The sequence below is a fragment of the Eucalyptus grandis genome, chromosome 5, assembly GCF_016545825.1.
Source record: "Eucalyptus grandis isolate ANBG69807.140 chromosome 5, ASM1654582v1, whole genome shotgun sequence".
Lineage (NCBI taxonomy): Eukaryota > Viridiplantae > Streptophyta > Magnoliopsida > Myrtales > Myrtaceae > Eucalyptus > Eucalyptus grandis.
Window position 1 is genome coordinate 31,366,262 of NC_052616.1, and position 17,553 is coordinate 31,383,814.

Below are 17,553 nucleotides of genomic sequence, written 5' to 3' on the forward strand. Positions count from 1 at the left end.
AAGAACCGGAAACCGGACTAACGCCCCTAGGAACCACCTAGGACCAGCTGGACCGATCCCGTCTATGTTTTCCCATTGCACACACCTAATCAAATTCGCTGGATTTTTTGGATCAGAAGAACAATTTGGTCATCAATTGAAAACATAGTGACAAACATTATTTAGTCTAGTTCAAGCAAATTCAGCCTGCAGACTGATGTCAAACAGAACCGAGATCAAAACTTAAGGCATCGACCTGAATGCATCTTTTCCAATTCATCCTATTGGTTCATGCTTCGCTCAATAGCCTACTCCATTCTCAATGAAGACATTTGCCCAGTATTACAAAACGGATTCCGTTCAAGATGACCTAGCCAAAATTACTCAGCTCGATTAAACAGCCAGTGCGATGGTACAATATATCCCAGTCAAAATTTCTTTATCTCATTCTCTACTGGGATTGCCAGCCTGACCTATTTCATGATATAGGCGGAACTAACTAGCTGCAACCTTAATTACATGAAGCCAAAGGGGACTATGTACGGCTAAATTTTAAAGACGAGATTTGTCTGTTACTTGTCATCTAAAGTTGCAGCATTGGGCTTGACCCCTTGCCAATTTGTCCCACAAGCAGATCATCTGCCTAGGAGACTGGTAATGTGCAGTGTAATAGTCTTCCATGCAACCATATTGGCAAAATTTCCAGCTGTGTGAGTACTGTACTGGCACAGAACTGTTAAATTCCTCCACCCATATCCCCATGCTCACATCCTCCATCTTGAAGAGCTACCAACAGGTGAAACATATAAACAGTTCAGCCATAGGTGAGAAAAGCTTGGAAGATATATATATTCTCACAAAAACCACACAATCGTTGGATAAACTCACCCTGAGCCTTCGGTTTCTATGTTGAGAAACAATGAACTTAGCAATATCACTTGAAATGACATATCCAGGTCCGTTGGCATATGGAGGGTATATATCTTCAGACCATTCCTGTCATGTTGGACAATAATCATCACTTTGAGATAATTATCATGTCAAGCAAAGAATGCAGACAATCTACTGTGCATTCAATGTACTCTTTTGAATTGCTCAGCAAGATCCATAGCAAAAGGTCCAGTATAATGAAAATGAACTTAATCATCAACAGGGTAGGCAGAAATTATATGTGCATGCATGTGTGCATGTGTCAAATGTCTTCAGTTGAAACTTCAAGGTGATAACATCTAGCGAACTTTGTCGGTCATCTAATCTGAGAACAGGAAAGATCTGATGACTCACTATCAAGCTGCTAAGTACCTTCGCCAACAGAAAATGTCTAGCAATCCAGCAATAATCATCTATTTCCAAGTAGCAAACAAAACAACGAATTGGTACTGCATTCAATAATCACTATAACCACGGAAGCCTCCTACCTCATAAGTAACCGCCCACTTTCCGTTTCTGAGTGGACGATGCAAGAGATTGAGATTGCCCATATAAAGAGACTTTTTGGAAGAGATGCCATCAATTTCATTTAAGACAGCATCCACCCTTAAGAATGTATCATCATCACATTTCATTGTAAATGCTGCTGTCACATTCTGAATCTGCATTCAAGATGATGAGCTAGTTAAAAGTAGAGTTCTACTACACAATGTTCAAAGTGGGTAGATAATTTCATGTAGATTTACAGTAACTAAACAAAATCTTACCCCAAACTCACATATCGCAATGGTTTTCAGGACCACGAGCTCATAACGATCCATAAATGGCAAAATAATTGTATCACCAAAGTAGGCAGCCTCCTTTTTTAGCATTGCATTCACCTCCTTTCTTGGATTCTAAAAACAGTATATAAAAATCAGATTGCAAGTTGGCAATTGTGCAAAGATTCTTATAATATGAGCAGAAAAGAGTATATACTTTACAAGATTACATATGGACTGTATAGAACAGTAAAGCATAAATCTTTACTATTTTACAGTTTGATGTTAAAATTATCGGCCCACATATAAACATTTGTCACAGTACTTCACATTCCAAAGGGCATTTATTTGGAGATTAAAGAACTCTTAAACTTCAATTTTCCAATAGATCCTGTCAATTATTAGTTGATGACTAACTGCTTACAATACATAACGCGATCACACTCAGTCAATACTCCCACCTATATTAATCAGTAAATATTTTAAATTAGGCCATCTGATTCCTTCCGTCTCTTTTTTTTTCTGGTGAATGATTCCATCCATCTCAAAAAGGAATAATTGTGTTAGTTTCGAAGTTTCACATGAGGCTTTCGACGGTGAACATTGTCAGCAACAGATTTCAACAAATGATGACATAATATCTACTAAAAAAATCATAAATGGTTATCTCATAACGTAAATTTTTTCTTTTTCTTTTTTCCAGTATCCTTTTAGTTTTTACTACTTTAAGATAATTACTCCAATACACCCTCAATTTTAAATACATTTCAGTGCCAACTCATGCATTTGAAACTGACAGATACTGTGACGCCCCTCCTGCGCTTTATGAAAGATTGACTTTTGACTCCCCTAAGTTATTGGACAAAAAGCATATAGAAAAGCCTAATTAACATCTAAACAAAAAAATCAGTCATCATTCACTCTGCTAACGTAGTGGAAATACGAACATGTTGCCATGTGGATTGCTGCTGATACAGGCAACTTGGGCCATTCAAAATCTATATAGATTGCTTTCGTGCCTGAAGGGTCATAAAACTGAATCACATCATCACACCCAACTTATTTGAACATAAAGGCTTATTTAGGATCTTGTCAGCATACTCTACCCTTTTTGTCCAAGACATTCTACCAAGGGGGTCTAAGTCAATACCAAGAGAAAAAACAGCACCGCAGATGTTAAAGTCATCTTTCTAAGTTCCCATAGTGTAAGTGTAATTTTCAATCCAGAAAGTCTATGGCCATGTTATTCCTACTTTAAGAAGTATTCCCTGAATCCTTCAGTAAAGTTCATAACTTTGATTACTAACAAACCATAACAACTACAAAAACTCAAATTAGCAAGGAATCACATGTCACACAAACAACCCTCCCAATAGAATGTAAAATTCCAAGAGCACATCTGATTCTCTATAACCTAGACATACTCGACTTAAAATTTGATGCGGGATAAACTATAGTTATAGTCAGCATGCTAGCAACCTTACCAGTGCTACAAAAAAACGAGCTACTACATCTGAAGACTTTATTGCTGCTGATTGCATCCAGGTCTTTCTGATTGCCATGCGTTCTGCGAAGTGGTTGGTTGCAGAAAGAACTCCAACAAAAAGCCTAACTGGTCTTTCAGGCAGAGGATGAGCTTTCCATTTCTCAGACATTTCCAAGACTCTTTTAGGAGAAAAACTCGGATGGGAAGTTGGGAGAGAGGTAGCATAAACTTGATGAACATCAACATCTCCTTTTATTGCCAATCCAGTTGCATCTTCAAGTGTAAATCCCTACAGATATAAGGGAGAAAGAAAGGCTTTAGAAGATACCACATGTTCAACTCAAGTAAGTAATTGATCTGGCATCATATCACCCTAAGAACTAGGAATCATCAGAACCAAGTAAGAATATCCCAGATGAAGAGAGGTTCATCAGTTTATAGCAAAAGCCACAAGAAGAAGTACCATGGCATTAGATGCTAAAGGAAAAGCAGATAATATCCATCTAAAGGAAAATATTCAGTATTCATTTAATGAAACTGGAAGAGTTGCCCCAAGAAGTAAAGCCCATGAGATCAGTCTCTCCCATGACAAATGACATACCGTCCGATAAGGAAATGAAGAAATATGCCGACCCCCAACATTAATATGGTAACCATCAACACCTGCACGAAGAGTAAGAATAAAGAGCCCACCCTCCACAAAAGGGAAAGGCCATGTCACTTCCGGTTTCTGCTCACGTCCTATAAATCGCTTAAACCATGACGTTGTCTTGGACTCTTTCGCATCAACAATATCATTCCGCATCCATTTTTCACACCTCGCATATCCATCAACTGCCAGTACACACGAGGAAAATGTTATATACACAATGTGATAACCATGTAACTTCTATCAGTTCCAAACATTCCACTATCACTATTATTCTAGTAAACCATACCAATTAGATGAATATCCACACATTAGTTAACACCACCAAATGGTCCAACTTGATTAATCTTAAGGAAAAACCACAAACAAGCATCAAGGAAACTAGCAAAGATGACCAAGGAAGTACTAGACGGAAAGTATGCTTACAGTTCTATTTCTCTAGATTTAAAATCATTTTTGCCCCTCTCCAATGTTACACTTCCCACCCAAGATTTAAATTGTATCCCCCAGCCATTTCCATACTGAAATTTCCCTTCCATCAATATTTAACCAAGTCGAGCAACCAATTGACAAAATAAATGGTTAATTTACAGAAAGTACAGCAATCAATGAAAGTTCACAAAATACTAGAAGGATAAAACACAATCCCAGCAGGAAAAAAGTACCAATATGTATCGGCACAAGACACAAAGCACAGCCAATGATACACACCCACAGTTAAACAGATCTAAAATGAACTGGAATCATCACACAGGAATATTATTTTGAAAGGCTTAATTGGAAAAATGACCCCTAACCTTCATCTAGGAAAACCTGAAACAATAAAAATAGTTTCCTACAAGCATTTTCAGATAAAATCACTGCAGTGGCTATATCACTTCACTCTCAAATCACCTTGATCTCAGTTTCTGCACCGAGTTCTTAGAGACAAACAGAGCTTGGTGACTCCATATACAACGCACCTGAGAAAGAAGAACATGACCACTTTCTTGGGCTAAAGAGTCGATGTACATAGGTACCAAGTGGGCGCAAATGATAACCATTCTAGCTAGAAATTTTATGGAAGAGAAATAGATTTTTCTATTTCTATTTCTAGATGAGTTTTTAAGTAAAAATACTCGTATAATAACGACACAAAATTTCTACTCTAAAAATAAAAATCCGTTTGATAACGACACAAAATTTCTCTCTTTCGGACGGCGGTGACCTGTGGATGGCGGCGGCCAGCGACCGGCAACCAATGACCGACGGACGGTGGCCGGCGATGGCTGGTGGCAAGCGGACGACGGATGCCGGTGGACAATGGTTAGCGGCGACAGATGGACGACCAGTTCGTAACAAGGATGAACGATGAGAAGAATTTTGATTTCTCATTTCTATTTCAGAAATAGAAAAGTAAAAAAATTTTACTTCTAATTTATATTCCAAATCTATTTCTGGAACAAAAATCTATTTCAAAAATAGAAAAATGAAATAATTTTATCAAACAGATTTCTATTCCAAGAACAAGTCTGGAATAGAAAAATTGTTTCTGAAACAGAAATTTTGATTTGTCATGCATCCCCTAAGTGTTCTGAAAATCACTTACAGCAGAAATAATACACAGCTACTCTTTCTGTAAAATGCCTACCCCAGTATAAGCCATCTGTCACCACTCAAAAGTTTCTCATGTTTACGGTACAAGTACCAACTATTACATTTCCACAGCTCATATAAATGAATAAATAAACAAATAAGTAAATAAATAAAAAGAGAATAGGGCAAAGTTCACGAGAGACCAAACTTTTAAAGTTCGAATATAGATCTGGTCCCTGAACACAATTGGTCCACAAACCCTTTTGTTCACTCTGTTCCATCCAAATTGTACAGAGGGTTGATTCTGATCTCCTCCAGCACATTTTTCAAGCAACATCAACCAATTTGTCAAAAATTATGTTCCTACTTTTAAGGGCTTCATGATTGTTTATACAACCTAACCAAAGTTTCCAGTTTATCCATGTTGCCAATCTCTGATGAGAACTATGTCGTGAGAAACAAATCAACCCTTCTTTTTAAAAAATTTGAGGATAGCATTGTGAATAAAAATAGCTCAAGAACCACATGGTGAAAATAACACAAGTCGAGGAACCAAATACAGATTTAAGCCAATTTTTACTCTCATTGCCACCAAGTAAGCCTCTCCATGGAGAAAACCAGTATTTGCACAAAAATCGACAATGTGAATCGAAAACTACCTTGTACACGACCAACTAGAAGGCAGTAAACATCCCACGAGTTCAGCAAAGTGTTGATCCATGCATTTATTAATAACGATAACATAGCCTCTTCTTGAATGCTTCTTTTTGACTAATTGTCATGAGTCAACATACCTATGCTTCATATAACCTCTTATTGGTAGAAGTCCTTTTTAGACTACCAAGTTGACAGGATTACAGATTATGCCGATATTTGTATGCCTCAATGCGGAAAATAGGATCTTATTTAGGGCCTGACGGATCGGATCCAGAGATAGAAAGCATCCGGGGCTTGAAGCATCCAGAAGTAGAGAAAAGAATGTAAAGCAAATAAAAGACAATTGATGATACTGCTGGTAAAATCATTATTTAAGAATCATGATCATAGATAAAACTAGAACATCAAATCAAGTTTAAAACCACATGACCCAAATTATACAAGTCCACAGATAAAACATATTGAGGTCATTGGATAGAATCAATAGAAAAGAATCAATCATAAGATTTCATTAATTAAGATTAGAATCCTGTGAGAATTCTATTCAAACCTTTAGATAATCACACATTCTAATATCCAGATCAAGACTTCACATGCAACTCTAGGCCCACACCCTTAACCTTAATAAAAGCATAGGTAACCATTTAAGATAGAAGCAGATTCTCAAATTAAATAACAACTCTTAATAGTCAGAACTTTTCATATTTTCCTGAGCCTAATTCCCTAGTAAACTTTTCAACTTTGGTTAGATTTAAGATTAGAGCAAAAGTCAAGGATTTTTTCTAGACAAAAATAGTTCGGAGCAGAATTGACATTGGGCCTAAAGTTTGGGGCTTTTTTGGGAATTAGCCCTATTTTCCTGGAGTAAGACATGAAAAATCAAACATACGATGACAGCAAGTATTCCCGAGAAATCAAAAGTCAATAAAACATATAAACTCACCGATACTAAACAGATGAAGACTGATGAAACGTCGAGACTACAAGAAATTTCAAAGGCAATATAAATCCTACCTAGCATGTCTTCATCATTCTTGGATGATAAACCATTGCACCTTTGACCTGTTCCCCATTGCATTCTATAACAAGTGTTGTGCTCAATAACTGGCCTGTGGCTCCAATCACCCTTTAATCTTGGGTTCAAATGCAAAATCTTGGGAGGCTCCTCCCCATCCACGGCCTTTAGCCCCTGCAATTCAACCATAAACTGCGAGACCATAGCCACGCCATTGCCACTCCTTAACTTTGCAAGTTGTGGGACATACTCCTGATGGGCATGATGAGGAGTTCCAACCACAGTAATGGAAGATCCTGCAGCAAGCCCACAAGGCAGAAACATGAGTCTATCTCCCTGCGCCAATTCCTCCCCACTCATTGAAACCCAGGAAGGACATGACTCTATTGGCCCCTCCAAGAGCGAAGTTTGTGCAGTCTCATCCAGCTTAAACTTGCCCAATTCCTGCCATGCTTTTAGCCCCAAACTCCAAGCCTCATCTGCCATCTTCTCAAGTGTCGATAGTTCACTCGTCCTATTCCTCCGCCTCATGATTTCTTCCATTATTCGACCGTAGCGGAGTTGGGATATCTTAGTGGGCCTGGACCCATTTGCTTCCACCTCTGCGTGTTCCTTCCTAGGCATTTTCAAAACATTTTGGCTTTGAAAATCTTCTAATTTCTGGTGAAATTTATCCTCGTGAACAGAAGTGATGACCGTTTTGCTTAGGCTCCTATCTTCAGGATCCTCTTTTACCGACCCAATGGGGCTATCATCTCCACCCATCGAGGTCGCCAGCTCTAAGAACTTTGGGAACTTTAAGGTTATGAAAAGCAAGTACAATGCCCCCACAACCAGCAACAGGTGCGAAAGCTTGAGCTTTCTGGCACTCCCGGGTTCGAGCTTCAGCCTCTTCATTTCTTTTTTTATCAGCACCCTAATCAGAACACGCCCCCAACAGTATCACCAACCGTCTACCAGAATCATCTCCCAAACGGATCAAAAATCAAACCCGAGAGACCGTCTCCACCACATCTAAGCACCCCCTCAAACACAATGTCCCCAAAAAAAAACCAAAAAACCCATCAACGCATCAATGCAGATCGACAAACCTTAACTGCCCAATCGCGGAACCAACCCCGCGGCGGGAATTCAACAGCCGGGCGACGATCGGAATCGGAAAAATCGGCGAAATGTCGCGGGCCGACGGAATACCGAGCCGCGAACCTCGGAAAACCCGGTGACGTCGGCCGAGCCGGAGCCGGAGGCGGCGACCCAGATGCTGCTTTCGACGGAGACGGCAAATGCGCCTCGGACACCCCCCTCAAAAACCCTGATGAACGGACACAGAGAGAGAGAGAGAGAGAGAGAGAATGTGGAAGGTTACTATAATGGAAGGAAGAAACCTGCAGAGATGCAAGGAATGAAAAGTGCGGGTTGTGCGGGGGCCGTTTTCACCTGGGGCTGTGGGGAATAAATGTAGGTGAAGTTGAAAATGCGTCTGATCCTTCGCTTCTTCGAGTTTCGCGTCGGATCGGGTGGGAAATCGGATTTCGCCCCCCCTCTCTCTTCTTTTTTTTTTGGCTTTGCTTTCTTTTAATTGGAAATTCCATATTGTGGGGCCCATGCAAGCTTGTGGCAATCGATTGCAAAATAGTATGGACTCCCAATTTGTAGAACTCAGAATCTATTTTACACTTTCTTTCTTTTTTTAAGCTGTAGTTATTTCTTAATTAGAATGTATTAGTTCCTTTTACGTTGGAATAGGATAATTTATACGATAATCTGAAATTATGTTTTTACTAAGTATAAATAGATTTCCTTACTTAATGTGAAAACTTAGGCCGCGCATTTCAGAAATAGTTATTTTCTATTTCTACTCTAGAAAATTTCTGAGTAAAATAAGGTGTTTAGTAACTACATAAAATTTCTATTCCGTAAATAAAAAAATAATATAAAATGTGTTTGGTATGAAACAATTTATTTTTGTATTTATTCATTTATTATTTTTGCTCACGAATGACCGCCCTTTTATTGTTAGGCCGCGGTCGATGTGGCGCCGATGGCCGCGTGCGCGACGGTCGGCGGGACAATCGCGGCCGGTGATCGTGTAGCGGTGGCGGCTAGCAATGACGGTAGTCGGCAACACTGACGGCGGCGGCGGCGGTAGTCAATGGTGTCTCCGAGCGGTTAAAGGTGGTCATGGCAAGAGAGGGGAACAAAAGAAAAATAAAAAGAGAAAATTGATTTATTTTTAGAAATTGTTAAGAGAACAAAAAGCAACTTTTTGTATTTCTCGTTTTTCGCTCCAAATCTATTAGGGCTAATTTTTTTATTCGGAGAACGAGGAAAAACAACTCGACGTTATCAAACGGATTTTTATTCTTCTTTTGTACAGGGAAAAAAGAAAACTGGAGCAAAAATGTCAGCAATGAGACCCTTTTGACTTTTTATCCCTTCATGAAATAATCTTGGAGATTTAGTTTTTCTTTTTTTTTCATGTTTTAATCGTGATTTTGGAGTTTGTCTTTGGATTTGAGCAGAAATTTCACAATGCATGCTGGCCGTGACCCTAACGCAATATTAGTTCTAAAAGAGAGAAAAAAAATAAAAAATAAAAAGAAGACCCATTCAATTTGGTCAATTTAATTCCCCACAACAAATTGAGAGTCAGATCATTTATTGCGAGTTAACAACAGCACATTTTAGGGCCAGTAACGGTGGTATTTAAACTTTTTCTCATTTATCCAATGTCATTTTGAAATTTTTTTAATTCGATGTGGTATTTTCATTAAAATTTAATGAAATTTGCCAACATGCCATTAAAATTAATAACCTATATATTTTTATTTCAATTTCGTTCTAAAACTTTAATTGTTTTTTTTTTGTCCAGTTTCCTCTTTAAACTATTATATGTCGGTTCTTTTTTCTCTGTTAGCCTTCATTTGAGGATGGTGAGGGTCATCATATTTTCAATAAAATATACCCGATGAAACAATCCCTCATGACGCGATTGTAACTCGATTTGTTAAGCAATTTAAAATAATCCTTGTGTTGAATTGACGTGTTTATTTAAATTTTCTTACAATATCGTAAACACAAATAAATTGATCTCTTCTTTTCAACTTGCGTATTTAATATGTGTGGGTGACAACTTGAACCTAAAATTCCATTCATTTTGCAAAAAAAAAAAAAAAAAACTTTTAAAAAATGTTTTCCAAAAGGTTGTTTTCAAAGAAAAATGACAATATATTTTTTTATGTTCAGCTAAGATTTAAAAATAAATAAGAAAATATTTTATGCTGTTTGGTATCTTATTAGATTTATTTTAAAAAAATGATTAAAAAATTCGAATTCTTTATTTATTTTTCATTTTTCATTTTCTTTCTTTATCTTTATATTTTTCTTTGGCTGGTCACCAACCACCACCATGGCCAGGAACTAGATGAGAAAGAGGCCAAAATAAAATTGAAAATTATTAAAAACTTGAATTATTTAAAAAAGAAGAAATTAAAAAACAAAACAAAGAATAAAATAAAAGAATTTCTGTTTTAAAGTGGAATACATTTTTCTCACTTTTGAAAGTGTTTTTTTTTTTTATTGACAAAAAATGTTTTCCTTTACTAGTTTATTTTTCCTCATATAGAATATCGAAAAATTTAAATAACCTTTTTTAAAAAGTTATTTTTCGTGAAACAAATGAAGTCTAAAATTAGGAAAGATCCTAAGAGGCAGGGAGCAATGATCGAGCTACATGTGATTTGCAAAGCAATTACTTATATTTTGTACGTATCAAAATAGCTTTGAGTATATTGGCAACTCTTACTGCAAGAAAAAAAGAACTTTGATAAACGATAAGTAACTTTTGTGGTGCTCGGTAACTTTAACGTGGGCAGTAATCTTCCTGGGGGCATTATCCTAAATGAGAAACTATTCATTATTCAAAGTATTAATTACGAATATCACAAAAATAATCATGGCGTTGAGAATTGCAGTATTTTTTTATTTAGTTATTTGTCTAATGTCCTTTTAATATTTATTAACATTAATAAATGATTAAGTAGTTTTTGAATTCATTAAGTGTATACACATAAGCCTTCATCCCAACAGCTTTGAAATAAAATCAGCAAGAGTATCATAACATTTGTGCAATAATCGTTTTAGTGCCTTAATGCTACAAATTTGAAAAATTGATTAGTTAAGTGTCATTATAATTTGTCTTGTCAGAAAATCTAATGTCGAGGCCAGTCGTTTTTACGTGCCATCAATGACATTCACGTGAATAACTTTTTATTTTTATGAATTTTCTATTTTTATTTTTTTCTTTGCCTTTTTTGTGTGCCGGCAAAGGTCACCAACGATTGACATCGGCACCCAAAAGAAAAAAAAAAAAAAAAAATTCACATCAGAATAAAAACAATAAAAAAATATGTGGGACGATTTACCAAAAATGATTTATCGAAAATAACACTCAAATTGTCGATTCTATTTGGACGTGGCACTCAAGGACATTCGATTGGGCGCCGACGAGGCTCTTCTTGTCCACGATATCTTCCGTTCCACAAGAGCTCGAGTAGAAACAACCGCCGGCGAAAGCACTCGCCGGAGCAGTTCCCCTGATGGGATCCCGACGAACGAAGCGCACCTGCGGTAGCATCGAAAATGTTCCGGCGTGGCGGTTCGCGTGAACAGGGGTCAGAGGATGCTGCCCGGGAATCGTTCCCGTCTCGCGGGTCGCTCTCTCGCACGCCGAGGTCGTTTCCGGGCCCGCCCATTGGCCCGTGCACCGACCTCGCCCGAAACTCCTGCTGCTTCTGCTCTCGTTTCCGGTCGGGCTCCTGCTGCACGGCCTCCGGGAAAGGATGGTTTTGATGGGTTCGACTCGTTCGAAAGGATGGGTCGCGAAAGTGCCGCGCGCACGCCAGGTGACTGTGGATATGAGGCTGAGCCCGGCTTCTTCGGTAGTTTTCGGGTAGGGGAAGAGTCGAGCGGCGACGAGGCCGAGGAGAGTGCCGGTTCGGAGGAGGATGATGGTCTGCCGTTGGTGAAACCGCTCGGTTTGAAGAACGGGCGGAGTGATTGCGTTCGAAGCGTTGAGGAATGTGGAGATGAACTGAGACACCCTTTGGTGAGGGAAGTTTGTAGGCTGGTTCAGCTTCGGTCGGTTTGGAACCCGAACTTTGAAGGTGAGTTGAGGCATCTGTTGAGGAGCCTCAAGCCGAGGCAGGTGTGCGCCGTGCTTCGGGCGCAGGAGGATGAGCGGGTCGCCTTGATGTTCTTCTACTGGGCTGATCGGCAGTGGCGGTACTGGCATGATCCTATTGTGTATTATACGATGTTGGGGATCTTGAGCAAGACCAAATTGTGCCAAGGCGCTAGGAGAATTATCCGGCTCATGCACCGAAGGCAGATTGTGCGTGAGCCTGAAGCTTTTGGATATCTCATGCTGTCCTACAGTAGGGCGGGCCAGTTAAGGCGTGCCTTGCAGGTTCTGACGTTGATGCAGAAGGCAGGTGTTGAACCTAATTTATCAATATGCAATGTGGCGATGAATGTCCTCATAAGGGCCAACAGGCTTGAAAAGGCATTTAAGTTCATGGAGAGAATGCAACTCGTTGGAATTATGCCAAATGTGGTTACTTATAATAGTTTAATCATGGGTTACTGTGATTTACATTGTGTTGAGGATGCCATTGAGCTGCTCGATGGAATGCCTGCAAAGGGTTGTCCGCCAGATAAGATCAGTTACTATACTGTCATGGATTTTCTATGTAAAGAAAAAAGGGTTGAAGAAGTGAGGGAGATGTTGCAGAAAATGGTAAGGGACAGTAATTTATTACCGGATCAGGTTACTTATGATCATCTAGTCCATGTGCTTGCCAAGCATGGCCATGGAGATGAGGCTCTTGAATTTTTGAGGGAAGCAGAACAGAGAGGCTTTCAGATTGATAAAATAGGGCATAGTGCCATAGTCCATTCATTTTGTAAGGAGGGGAATCTAGATAAGGCAAAGGAAATAGTGAATGAGATGTTCTCGAAGGGTTGTACCCCAGATGTGGTGACATATACTGCTGTGCTTGATGGGTTTTGTCGAGTAGGTAAAGTAGATCAAGCTAGAAAGCTGCTGAAGCAAATGGAAAGGCATGGCTGCAAGCCAAATACTGTATCTTATACAGCCTTGTTAACTGGTCTCTGTCGAAGTGGTAAGTCTTCAGAAGCTAGAGAAATGATGAACACGAGTGAAGAGGACTGGTGGAGTCCTAATGCCATTACTTACAGTGTGGTGATGCATGGGCTGTGCAGGGAGGGAAAGTTGTCAGAGGCTGGTGAGGTAGCTCTAGAGATGGTGAAGAAGGGATTCTTTCCTACTCCTGTTGAAATTAACTTACTTCTTCAGTCTCTCTGCGAGAAGGGAAAAGTGGACGAGGCTAAAAGGTTCATGGAAGAATGTCTGAAGAAAGGGTGTGCTGTTAATGTTGTGAACTTTACCACAGTTATTCATGGGTACTGTCAGACAGATAATTTGGACGCGGCTCTATCTTTGCTCGATGACATGTACCTCAGCAACAGACATGCTGATGTATTCACATATACGACACTAATAGATGCACTGGGGAAGAAGGGAAGAATTGAAGAGGCAACTGACCTTATGATGAAGATGCTGAAGAAGGGTTTGCTTCCTACTCCGGTTACATACAGGACAGTCATACACCGTTATTGTGAAAGGGGTCAGGTGGAAGATTTGTTAAAGCTGTTGGAAAAGATGCTTTTGAGGCAAAAGTTCAAAACAGCATACAATCAAGTCATTGAGAAGCTTTGTTATTTTGGAAACTTAGTGGCAGCGGAAAAACTTCTGAATAAGGTTCTGAGAACAGCCTCTCGTATTGATGGCAATACATGCCATGTCTTAATGGAGAGTTATTTGAGCAAGGGGATCCCTCTGTCAGCATACAAAGTTGCATGCAAAATGTTTCAGCGGAATATGATTCCTGATTTAAAACTGTGTGAGAGAGTGACCAAAGGACTTATGTCAGAAGGGAAACTGGAGGAGGCGGATAAGCTTATGTTACTCTTTGTGGAACGTGGACACATTATGCCTCAGAGTTGAAAACAATACCAATCCTGTGAAGCATCCTTCTACATTAAAATGCAGTTGATACCTCCCACTTTCTCTACTATCACCTTTCTTCTTATGGGCTTGGAGCATGATATGTCCATGAAATTATCTGTCTTTTCCTCTGAAATATGGTAGAACTTTCTATCACCTTTACTCTTTTTTCTCCATTAAAGGATTACTGAATGTTTTTACTCATGGCATTCTGTTAATTATGCTGTCTAGCAGCCTATTTGGGGGATTTCCACCCTAATTTATGTATCATATCTGGACCTGGTTATATGTTCCTATATAGACCGTCATTTGACACAAGTTTGTAATTAACAAGCAAACCCCTCAACCATCCCATCATCATGCTATCTAGCTAGCCATGTAGGGGCTTATTTTGTATGTTTTTCTGGATTTACTAAAGCTAGAACTCGCTTGGACATAATGACCTCAACCTGGAAGTATGGTTCTAAATATTGTTTGTGCATCATTCGAGGATTGGTGTCATCAATGGGATACTAGGACATAGGATGGAGTAGTTAGGTGCTGTTCTGATGCAGTGACAACTTGGAACTTTACTATGCTGATCCAGAGTAGACAAATGATGGTGCAAGGAGAGATTGTTTGGGGGACTTAAGTTGGTAGTGATGACTGCCTAAATAAGAAGTGATGTTATTTGATTGGCCCATGCCTTAACATGTAGCATACCTTCTCTAAGCTTTTCTATGGTCCTGTTTCCCATATCATTTAGGTCATTGTATAATGTTGGACTGTTAATATCATACCATCTTTATTGTCATAATCAGTTCTTTGCATACAGAAAAATAATGATGGCTGCATAGATAATGATGATGAACTGTTTACAGAAACATGGTGTATAGAAGGTATGCTTTGTTCTGAGCTGCTTCTACTTTTATATAGGAGGATGCCTGTTCAGACTTGATGCAAGAACAGAAGTACAGAAAGTGAGATGTAGCCAGTGGCTGTCATGATTGTCTTCCTGTTTCTGGCCGAGAGAAGGTTATGTTGGTTAACATGTAAGCACTAGACTTGTAGGATGATACCAATGTGGGGTTGAAATAATTTTTAAATCTACCCCTTTGTCAGCTTGTTATTTGTCTATTGTGTGATCAACTCAAATCTCTTCCTCTGATCTAAATAAAGGAATTAATTTTACAGACCCAAAATCAGATTGACTGGAATTATTTTTCATTATGATACTACCATTCTTTGTTTGAATCTTGCATAATATACAGTAGAGTCTAACGTAAGTTCTCAACCTCGACTCTTAAGATGATGACTTGAATCGGATAGCTCTTCACATTATAGTGTATAGCTTCCCATCCTTGCAGGGGAACCTAATCAGAAATTGGTTGTTGCTGCTTTACTTTCAACTAAAAGCTCAGCTGCTCTTTCTACTCTGACCAAAGTCTTACCTATTTCTACATGGAGCTTCAACAGCAGCTAGGTGTAGTTAGTTATGAGCATGAGCATTACCTTCTTGCATTACTTGCTGATTTGCCTGATCGGACGACAATGCTTTTTTTAGTTAAGCATCATGAAGTAGTTGAAATCATTGCTAGAATAACATGCTACTGATTCAACTCTGATTTACATATTGAGCTATCTATCAATGAATTTCTTTGGGCTTAATAGAAAAGGAGCTGCAGGAAGTTTGAGGGGTGGTGTTTTTTCATTAAAAAATTCATGTGAGCATACAACAGATATCTTGATGCATTTACTTTCAAACATTTCATCCGACATTAAGGGGTTTTAATTCTTTTGGTCTGTGACTCAGATTAGAGTGCTTGAAGATGGCCTAAAATCTGAATGGTGACATTTATCTTAGCTCTTTTTTGGTCAATGCAAAAGTCATACACCTGCCTTTGGTGCTACATTATGAAGGCCATTAGACACCAGGCTTTAGTTTTGCTACAGCCTGATACTCCAATTTATCAAAGCCAATCAAAATATTTTTTGCGTTGTGTTTCTTTTGTTCACTAATTAACGTCATGAGCTAACAGATACGATTACCCTCCTTTTTACAAGGATCTTACATGCTCTTTTTTTTTTTTGTGGTGGTGGAGATTGATTTTTTCTCTCAAGGAGAGGTGGTCAATGGGGACCTATATGGTGAATTGTGGTGAATATAAATATTTATAAGTCATCATCATGTCATAATTTGTCATATGGTCACTAATTTGCTACTCAAACATCTTAACTGATCTACCTTTGGCTTTACGTGTAGGAACTTCTAGTGAATTTGTATCCAGTTTGACGGCTACTCAGGTTCAAGAATGGGCAGGATAGGTGAATTTTTCACATCTTGATGAGTCACATGCACTCGAAATTGATGATTCAAAATCCTGAATCACAATTTCCAGTCAGGTCTTCTCCAGTCATTACAGCTGGAGATACGATTGGCAACATTTTCCTAGCCTTTGCAATGCAGGCAATCAGAAACTGGGGTATTTTTCATGTCTCCGATAATTTTCTGCAGCAGAAGAAAACCTTTACAATTGCCACTGTCTGGATCTGGGGCTTGGACCAATCAAGGGAGAGAGGATTTCGATTTGTTTCTGCCTAAACCGATATGCAGAAGCTACTTCAGAGCGATACTTCACGAGGTTCAAGCTCAATGCAATGTTTGGCACTCTTTTGCAAGACAAACTGATGAATTTGAAGACAGACCATGCAGGACTATTGTGCGGGTACATGTAATTTTCAGAAGCAACTGATTATTTAATTGACTGAAGCATACTGCTTTTGGGAATTCATTATTATCGCTTGAAATAATATGATGTCAGTGCAAATCGTGCAAATAAATGTGTGTGTGTGTGTGTGTGTGTGTGTGTGTGAGAGAGAGAGAGAGAGAGAGAGAGAGAGAGAGATTACATTGGCTGAGAATTGGCATAAGTCAATGTCTTTCTGCAGCATTTTGCAGTTGGAACTGATGTGAATAGTTGCAATATGTTCTTAATCTGACGTCTTCTTATATTTTTTCCAAAAAGAAAAAAAAAATGGAGGGCCTGCAAATGCATCCTAACGGATTAGAAGGTCTCATTGCCGTCACTAATGGTCTGAAGTCAGTGTACTGCTGCACAAGCCCCATATATAGAAAGAAAAACTTGATTTCTTTAGCGCGAATGCAAATTTGCTTTCGCTGATATGCCATTTACATCCATTAATTCATAAGGGATTCAATGTAGGAGGGCAAAATAGATCTATCAATTCTTCGGTTCCATTTCTTTGAATTTCTTATTTATCTTCTTAATTCTCTATCAAACACCTTAATATGGGCTTCTCGTCACCTCGCGCAATCCTCCGCTAAGGGATTACGAAAATGCATAAATATTTGACAGTAAACTAACCAAAGAGCAGTCAAAAATCTCAAATAGAGAGATTCCAACTAATATTCCG

General features: G+C 38.8%; 2 protein-coding genes across 4 annotated transcripts; one reads left to right on the plus strand and one right to left on the minus strand.

Annotated features, from left to right (window-relative positions):
- Positions 1 to 263: 263 nt before the first annotated feature.
- On the minus strand, positions 264 to 8,591 carry LOC104444869 (hydroxyproline O-galactosyltransferase GALT2). Of its 2 annotated transcripts, none has more exons than XM_039312714.1 (8): positions 8,490 to 8,591; positions 7,052 to 8,364; positions 3,758 to 3,990; positions 3,155 to 3,445; positions 1,677 to 1,805; positions 1,398 to 1,571; positions 868 to 975; positions 264 to 765 (listed from the first exon to the last, which is right to left on the minus strand). In XM_039312714.1, the coding sequence occupies exons 2-8, from the start codon at positions 7,947 to 7,949 to the stop codon at positions 559 to 561; spliced, it is 2,040 nt and encodes a 679-aa protein (XP_039168648.1). In that variant the 5' UTR covers positions 7,950 to 8,364; positions 8,490 to 8,591; the 3' UTR covers positions 264 to 558. The 2 variants fall into 2 exon arrangements, with proteins under 2 accessions (XP_039168648.1, XP_039168649.1); XM_039312715.1 differs by having other exon boundaries at positions 7,052 to 8,018; positions 8,144 to 8,543.
- A 2,959-nt stretch (positions 8,592 to 11,550) lies between these two features.
- On the plus strand, positions 11,551 to 16,952 carry LOC104444868 (pentatricopeptide repeat-containing protein At1g09900). 2 transcript variants are annotated; one of them, XM_010058639.3, is made up of 3 exons: positions 11,551 to 14,279; positions 15,055 to 15,170; positions 16,382 to 16,952. In XM_010058639.3, the coding sequence occupies exon 1, from the start codon at positions 11,734 to 11,736 to the stop codon at positions 14,137 to 14,139; it is 2,406 nt and encodes an 801-aa protein (XP_010056941.2). In that variant the 5' UTR covers positions 11,551 to 11,733; the 3' UTR covers positions 14,140 to 14,279; positions 15,055 to 15,170; positions 16,382 to 16,952. The 2 variants fall into 2 exon arrangements, with proteins under 2 accessions (XP_010056941.2, XP_039168987.1); XM_039313053.1 differs by lacking the exon at positions 15,055 to 15,170.
- Positions 16,953 to 17,553: the final 601 nt, after the last annotated feature.